The 8,697-nt window shown below is 36.6% G+C and overlaps 2 protein-coding genes across 2 annotated transcripts; one reads left to right on the top strand and one right to left on the bottom strand.

Moving 5' to 3' along the window:
* The first annotated feature begins 5,834 nt into the window (after positions 1–5,834).
* On the top strand, positions 5,835–6,929 carry LOC133319020 (uncharacterized). Its single transcript, XM_061521896.1, has one exon. The coding sequence runs from the start codon at positions 5,835–5,837 to the stop codon at positions 6,927–6,929; it is 1,095 nt and encodes a 364-aa protein (XP_061377880.1).
* Positions 6,930–7,027: 98 nt separating this feature from the next.
* LOC133319021 (uncharacterized) lies at positions 7,028–8,321 on the bottom strand. Its single transcript, XM_061521897.1, has 2 exons — positions 7,134–8,321; positions 7,028–7,033 (listed from the first exon to the last, which is right to left on the bottom strand). Exons 1-2 carry the CDS (start codon positions 8,319–8,321, stop codon positions 7,028–7,030), a joined length of 1,194 nt encoding a protein of 397 aa, XP_061377881.1.
* Between the last annotated feature and the right edge of the window lie 376 nt (positions 8,322–8,697).

Consider the following 8,697-nt stretch of genomic DNA (forward strand, 5'->3'; position numbering starts at 1 on the left):
TTAAATCTGTCCGTGTAGAAGCTGCTCAAATGCAGAAAGCGCCAGTAAACGTGTCCCCACCATGGCAAATTTTCCCTATTCAACTCTGGCAATTCGAACATTATGCGAATCTGTTCGTAGTAATTGTTAGAGAACATGTCTAAATCTACATTCTTAACATCATCAGTAGATGTAACCGTGACAGTATCAATATCATCAGCAGCAACATTACCCTCGCCTAAATCACTGTCATCTACACCAACACCATCAACAGATGTCTTTGAAATTCTCTTTAGGATAAGACCGATGAAATTGAACAGATTTCCATGCACCGCTTTATAGATGGTGACCAGCGGTTGAATGGGTTTTATGACACTGACATAGTATAAAAACTCTGATAACACTTTTCTGTATTCCTCATCTCTGTTAACTTTGGTGTAACTATATTTTCTCACGGTGAATATTTTATCAATGTCCACGGTGAAGGGTTCCATTGTGTGTATGTGTTTAAATGTTTATTTGTATTTTTATTAAAAAAAATATAAATTTGTAAATTGTAGTTAAATCCCCCTCACACCCTTCTCGCTAAATTATAAATTTAACCATCAGTATAAATGCAACTATCGAAATCATCGCAATTAAAATTGAACATCAATCATCACAAGCATCATTCAATTCAATAATAAACAACTATAAAAAAACTACAAAAATTTTACAATCGTATTAAACAATCCCGCCTGCGGGAATACATATGAAGCGGCATAGGACATCATATTTGTCTCTATGTATTTATTCTGAATGGTGATGTAATTATCCAAAAATCCAGTCACATTGAATTGTATGTTCAGAAATGATGCGAAATTAAAAAGTATACTAACTAAAAATATGAGCAGCGCGAAAGTGTACAGTTTAAAGGCCATCAGACCCAGACCAAAGACCATGGAGATGATCGAAAATTTAAACATGTTGCCGAACGTCTGAATTCTATCCATGTGAGATTGTTCATAATTTTGAAAATCTCTATAGTTATAAATTTTATTTTTCACCACCAACTCTTTCATTTTATTCGGTATGTCAATCTTATCATTGTCCAGCTGTTTTCCGATATCGATACGCCAACAATTGTGCAGTATACTGCTCAGCGAGGCTGAGCTTACGCAGATCAGTCTGCAGAGTCTGATCTTCGTACGATTATCTGTCCCATCTGACTATAAATGCCAGCGGTTCGTATCGATATCGGAAAACAGCTGGACAATGATAAGATTGACATACCGAATAAAATGAAAGAGTTGGTGGTGAAAAATAAAATTTATAACTATAGAGATTTTCAAAATTATGAACAATCTCACATGGATAGAATTCAGACGTTCGGCAACATGTTTAAATTTTCGATCATCTCCATGGTCTTTGGTCTGGGTCTGATGGCCTTTAAACTGTACACTTTCGCGCTGCTCATATTTTTAGTTAGTATACTTTTTAATTTCGCATCATTTCTGAACATACAATTCAATGTGACTGGATTTTTGGATAATTACATCACCATTCAGAATAAATACATAGAGACAAATATGATGTCCTATGCCGCTTCATATGTATTCCCGCAGGCGGGATTGTTTAATACGATTGTAAAATTTTTGTAGTTTTTTTATAGTTGTTTATTATTGAATTGAATGATGCTTGTGATGATTGATGTTCAATTTTAATTGCGATGATTTCGATAGTTGCATTTATACTGATGGTTAAATTTATAATTTAGCGAGAAGGGTGTGAGGGGGATTTAACTACAATTTACAAATTTATATTTTTTTAATAAAAATACAAATAAACATTTAAACACATACACACAATGGAACCCTTCACCGTGGACATTGATAAAATATTCACCGTGAGAAAATATAGTTACACCAAAGTTAACAGAGATGAGGAATACAGAAAAGTGTTATCAGAGTTTTTATACTATGTCAGTGTCATAAAACCCATTCAACCGCTGGTCACCATCTATAAAGCGGTGCATGGAAATCTGTTCAATTTCATCGGTCTTATCCTAAAGAGAATTTCAAAGACATCTGTTGATGGTGTTGGTGTAGATGACAGTGATTTAGGCGAGGGTAATGTTGCTGCTGATGATATTGATACTGTCACGGTTACATCTACTGATGATGTTAAGAATGTAGATTTAGACATGTTCTCTAACAATTACTACGAACAGATTCGCATAATGTTCGAATTGCCAGAGTTGAATAGGGAAAATTTGCCATGGTGGGGACACGTTTACTGGCGCTTTCTGCATTTGAGCAGCTTCTACACGGACAGATTTAATTTACATTTACAGTTCAACTGCATCCTAATGACGCTCTATCTGCTGTTGCCATGTCCCACATGTCAGAAGAACTATCAAGAAATGCAACCGCTCAAAACGCTCTGCATACCCATTTTTAAAACCAAAGATGCCACCACCATGATGTACGAATTGCACAATCAGGTCAACCTACACAAACAGCCGCCGGGACAGGAGTTCGAGTTCGAACAGTTCCTGCAGCTGTACAATTTGTCGGTATTGAAGAGCGAGGAATATCATTTACAAGTGAGCGTGAATATTTAGTTCTTTTTTAAAATTATTTTATTTAATTTTAAGGTATAAAAAAATAATAAAAATCAATAAAACCAACACATGCAAAATTAAGATATCCATTTACTATAAAACTAATAACAAAACTACAATCGAAATTTCAACAACAAAAAATTCTACAATAAAATTTAAAGCGCCTACGAAAATTTTGAGGGAAATTTCACGAGACGCAACCATTGCGGAGGTTGAAAATTATTAGACACTTTCATGTACTTGGTGGTGGTGAGATGAATTACATCACACAGTTCCGACACATTGTGAATCCATGGCAGCATGCGATTTTCAAATCTGTTGAAAATTTGCGACAAATGAAACTGTAACAGATCCTCGTTCATGTAAATGTCGATGTGATCATCCTCATCCACCGGTTCCGGGCAAAATGGCTTCCAATAGATGCAAAGTTTTATAGCAAAATGATAGCCTTCCACATCATTCTTCCGCCAGTGATCACAGATATTTTTCTGAACATCTTCACTAAACTCACTGGCATTGATGACAAACTGTTCAATGTGCGGGCAGTAGTACCAACCGGGCGGCAGTTCCGCAAACAGGGGCAGCAGGTCGTAGATGATGGTTCTCGGCAGCGGTAGTCGAATCACATCACGCTCGTACATATCAAACTGTTTCATCCTATCCACCGTGATGAAGTACAGACTCTTGGGGTTAAAACACATCGCCTTGTCATTTGTAGACATTGTTCGGGTGGTGTTGTGGGTTATTGAACTTTGCAATTGGACAAATTTATCAATCTGCAGTTTCGACAGTATGGGAATATGGCTTTTTGAAATTGTAAATGTGGTTGTAGATGTTGATGTTAAATTAATGATAAGTTTTCGATGTTCGAGCATTATAATAACCAACCGATTACTTAATCTTAAAAATTTCAAATTAATAATTTCCTCGAATACATGCTAATTTAATCTTAATGATTCCACACCATACCCTTGGTATAAGAACCCGGATGAATTTCGATATTCAATTCAGGTATCCTAACAAAATAGTGATTCAGGTATCCTAACAAAATAGTGACACGCGACATCCTAACAAAATAGCAAAAGAGATGACAACACCGAAAATAATATAAATTTAAAGCAAGAGACTACTGTAAGAAAGCCAAATGTTGAAACAGATGCAAACAACAAGAAAATTAATCTTACAAAGAGGCATTTGAATTTGAAACAAACTGCTAGTGTCAAAAAAGATGTAAACGTCAAAAAAATGTAAATACTGAAAAAGATTTAAATGTCAAAAAGAATACAGGTACCAAAGAGGATTTAAATGTCAAGAAATGTGTAAATGTCAAAAAAGATGCAAGTACAAAGAAAACGGGAAACTTCAAAAAAGGTGACATTGTAAAAAAGAACATCAAAGTAAACAATCACGCCAACAATGTTGCAATCAAAATCAACTAAACAGAATTAAAGAAAATCCATACAAATTGGAAAATTTATACAACATATTTTTGAACATGTACTGCAACCTGACCGGCCTGGATCGCATAAAACTTAAATTCGTACCATTATTTTTGAAGAAACAGATTTCACTGGTGTCATTCAGCCAGTTGAATTGCGACAACGACAACAGCATCGTTCACATATTTTCAACAAGAATTTTAAATAAAATGTTCAATGAAATGAACGGCAAGGCCACCATTAAAATCACCGATGACAACACCGACGATGTCATTATAAAAAAAATCACCAAACTCAACAGATATGCGAATCATGGCGTGAATGTGGAATCATGCGGCAACAGATTTCAATTGACAACAGAAATTTTGAACACTTTATTGAAAATTATAGTGTGTGCAGACTTTGCTGCCTATGAATATTTCGAGTTTATGAATAGTAAAAGACAAAAAAAAGTAAACAGTAATCAATTTTTATTTTCAATAATTACAAAAAATCCCAGTTATGAAATTAACAAGAAAGTATATGAAAATTATAACAATAAACTCATGGATATACACCTAAAAAAATCACAAAAAAAGTTCTTAATCACAATGACGGCGATTGTAGTGGTGATGCTGATGATTCTGATGCTGATGATGACGATGATGCTGATGAAGAAAAAAACACCGACGACTATCACAACTCCAACAATACATTAGATAGATAGGAACACAAAACAGGAACAGAGATCTCATTTTCTCCACGAACCGTCCCTATTCTTATTTTGACGGTTCCAAAATTCACACTTTCCATATTTTTCGTTGCTGACAAAATCACGTTTGAAAGTCTGTGTGGAAGCATCTTTGTTAAACGATGGTTCCGGAAACACTTTTCTCTGGTACGTACCCATCATGGGCGGCTTGTATTTATCACCATTGGTGTTCGTGTTGCTGGTGCTCTTGTTGTTGCTACTGTTATTTTTATTGACATCACTGCTGCCGTTCATGATTCTACTCTTGTCCATTTCGGTGGGTTTTATTTAGTTTTTCAGTATACTTTTGTTTGGTTGAATTTAATTAATTCAGTATACTTTGCAGCCTCTTTTGATTGAATGTGATGTAATTTAATTTAGTACAGTTTAAACTATACTTTGATCCAGTTCACTGTATTTTATTATACCTATATAGGTATTTATCGTTATTTGATACACTCCTTTTACAATAATGAACACTTTTCCAATTACTATGATAAATACAACTATAACATTGATAAAAATTATATAAACTTACGATTCTAAATCACAATTTAAAAGTATAAAACTTGCTAGGCAATTACAATATATAAAATTTGGTATAAATTACAAGTTATTTAGTTAACACAACCTTCAAATAAACACAAACTAAAACGTTTCTAATAATAACACAAATGCAACTTTTTTAAAATGAACACAAACTTTTCCTTTTCTTCTATACTATGATTGCACTCGTTCAACGATGACAATTGTTCATTCGACACAACCACAATTTTTTAAAATTAATAATACCTATTAACTTTTTTTTTGGTAATATGGAACACTTAAACTTGTTATAATAAATGCAAAATTGACGGAGGTATTGTATTAATGGTACATACTGTATCAGCTGTGATGCGAATATACTATTGTGCCCCGAGTTGTTGAATTTATACAAAAATATTGTCAGTTTTGATTGCAGAGTAATCATTTACGTAGAATCCTTAAGATTATCTAATCACTATTTACAGATAAATCTACAATTGTATTCGCATACAATCATTAAGATTTTTTGTCTGTAATGACTAGAATCATCTAAGGGACCATGGCGTACTATACACAAGTTGATCTTCAGAATGCCTCCATGTATGCCAAGCAACGCCTGCTACTTCATTACATTAAATTTATAAACGAAAAATACCCGCACATTGGCAGCGAAGTTGCGTACACGGTGAAACAGGCTGACCCCGAAAAAGATTACTATTTCCCAGAGACGTTCAGGTCCAGTGCCATTGTAGTGGACGTGAACATAACCAAGGATCTGTGCGAAAAAATATCCTGCAATTCGGCCACAAACAAGGGTGCTTGTAAATTCGGCGATCAAGCCTCACTGTATAGAATAGGGGACATGGAAAAGTTTAAGGTGCAATGTCAACCGGCTTGTTACAATTTAAAGAATCAGCTGGTATTCGACGATGACGGCAAAGAGGTGGTGCAATCCCATCGATTCGAATGGAACAAGAACAATAAATGTGAATTCGTAAATTCCGCCGTCACCTGGATGGAGAAACCATTCTATCGTTCCATGGAAATTTACGAGAAGCGTGTCAACGATCTCGAATTGGGTTTCAACTATGACGAAGATTTGGACATGTATTTTTACAATAAATACTATTGCAACGTGTACTTTGACACCTACGATCCCGCAACCAAAAACTGCAAGACCGCATGGTATGATTTCATTGCCAATGTGGTCGTTGGTGAGAACATTATGAAATTACTGAAAGCGGGCATCAGTTATATTGAAAATGGCAACACAATAATTCCCTCCCGTCTACCGAGCCCCCCTAAAATAGATGACAAATGGAAACTTGAGAATTGGAGAAAAGATATTAATAGTAAATTCGTAATACCCAATACGGAGATCAAATTCAATGTGACGGAAGGTGAAAGCGCTGCCGCACCGAATCCGTTGGCCGCTGGATATGCCAGCGACACGGGAACAACGAGAGATGAAACGAAAGATGAGAGCGGAGACGATGACGAAACCAAAGACGGCAACTCATCACAGAACGTGGTCGAAGCAATTCTGGTGGGTCTGTTGGAGAGCATAGTGTCGACGGAGTTTTTGGAAAGCATCGCCGTAGACGTTGGCACCACCATTTGTGGTGTTGAGCTGTTTGCGCAGTGCATATTTTGAATTGTCGTACAACTTTTCCAAATATCCATCGGGGTATTTGTTGTTAAAACCCAAAGGGTCCCAGAACATGAATAGCAGATCAAAAATTTGAACCACCATTAGCACTATACCGATACCGGTACTGAGCAACACCAGAGATTTGGCAAGAAACTGAAACAGAAGTCCCAAGCTTCGGACAGCCAGCGTCTGTATAATGTTCTTTACCACGTTCACCACGGACGCCTTCAAAATGTTCTCGAACAGTTGGACGTTCAGCTTCAGCACCGCCTCGGCCATGGAAACAGACAGTTTTTTCAAAATTTTCAATGCAAAATTTTTGAGCTGTGTCACCAAAATGGTGGTGCCAACGTCTACGGCGATGCTTTCCAAAAACTCCGTCGACACTATGCTCTCCAACAGACCCACCAGAATTGCTTCGACCACGTTCTGTGATGAGTTGCCGTCTTTGGTTTCGTCATCGTCTCCGCTCTCATCTTTCGTTTCATCTCTCGTTGTTCCCGTGTCGCTGGCATATCCAGCGGCCAACGGATTCGGTGCGGCAGCGCTTTCACCTTCCGTCACATTGAATTTGATCTCCGTATTGGGTATTACGAATTTACTATTAATATCTTTTCTCCAATTCTCAAGTTTCCATTTGTCATCTATTTTAGGGGGGCTCGGTAGACGGGAGGGAATTATTGTGTTGCCATTTTCAATATAACTGATGCCCGCTTTCAGTAATTTCATAATGTTCTCACCAACGACCACATTGGCAATGAAATCATACCATGCGGTCTTGCAGTTTTTGGTTGCGGGATCGTAGGTGTCAAAGTACACGTTGCAATAGTATTTATTGTAAAAATACATGTCCAAATCTTCGTCATAGTTGAAACCCAATTCGAGATCGTTGACACGCTTCTCGTAAATTTCCATGGAACGATAGAATGGTTTCTCCATCCAGGTGACGGCGGAATTTACGAATTCACATTTATTGTTCTTGTTCCATTCGAATCGATGGGATTGCACCACCTCTTTGCCGTCATCGTCGAATACCAGCTGATTCTTTAAATTGTAACAAGCCGGTTGACATTGCACCTTAAACTTTTCCATGTCCCCTATTCTATACAGTGAGGCTTGATCGCCGAATTTACAAGCACCCTTGTTTGTGGCCGAATTGCAGGATATTTTTTCGCACAGATCCTTGGTTATGTTCACGTCCACTACAATGGCACTGGACCTGAACGTCTCTGGGAAATAGTAATCTTTTTCGGGGTCAGCCTGTTTCACCGTGTACGCAACTTCGCTGCCAATGTGCGGGTATTTTTCGTTTATAAATTTAATGTAATGAAGTAGCAGGCGTTGCTTGGCATACATGGAGGCATTCTGAAGATCAACTTGTGTATAGTACGCCATGGTCCCTTAGATGATTCTAGTCATTACAGACAAAAAATCTTAATGATTGTATGCGAATACAATTGTAGATTTATCTGTAAATAGTGATTAGATAATCTTAAGGATTCTACGTAAATGATTACTCTGCAATCAAAACTGACAATATTTTTGTATAAATTCAACAACTCGGGGCACAATAGTATATTCGCATCACAGCTGATACAGTATGTACCATTAATACAATACCTCCGTCAATTTTGCATTTATTATAACAAGTTTAAGTGTTCCATATTACCAAAAAAAAAGTTAATAGGTATTATTAATTTTAAAAAATTGTGGTTGTGTCGAATGAACAATTGTCATCGTTGAACGAGTGCAATCATAGTATAGAAGAAAA

The sequence above is a fragment of the Danaus plexippus genome, chromosome 11, assembly GCF_018135715.1.
Source record: "Danaus plexippus chromosome 11, MEX_DaPlex, whole genome shotgun sequence".
Lineage (NCBI taxonomy): Eukaryota > Metazoa > Arthropoda > Insecta > Lepidoptera > Nymphalidae > Danaus > Danaus plexippus.

Coding starts and splice junctions, on each gene's coding strand:
- LOC133319021 (XM_061521897.1), bottom strand. CDS start 8,321: ATGGCGTACTATACACAAGTTGATCTTCAGAATGCCTCCATGTATGCC.
- LOC133319020 (XM_061521896.1), top strand. CDS start 5,835: ATGGCGTACTATACACAAGTTGATCTTCAGAATGCCTCCATGTATGCC.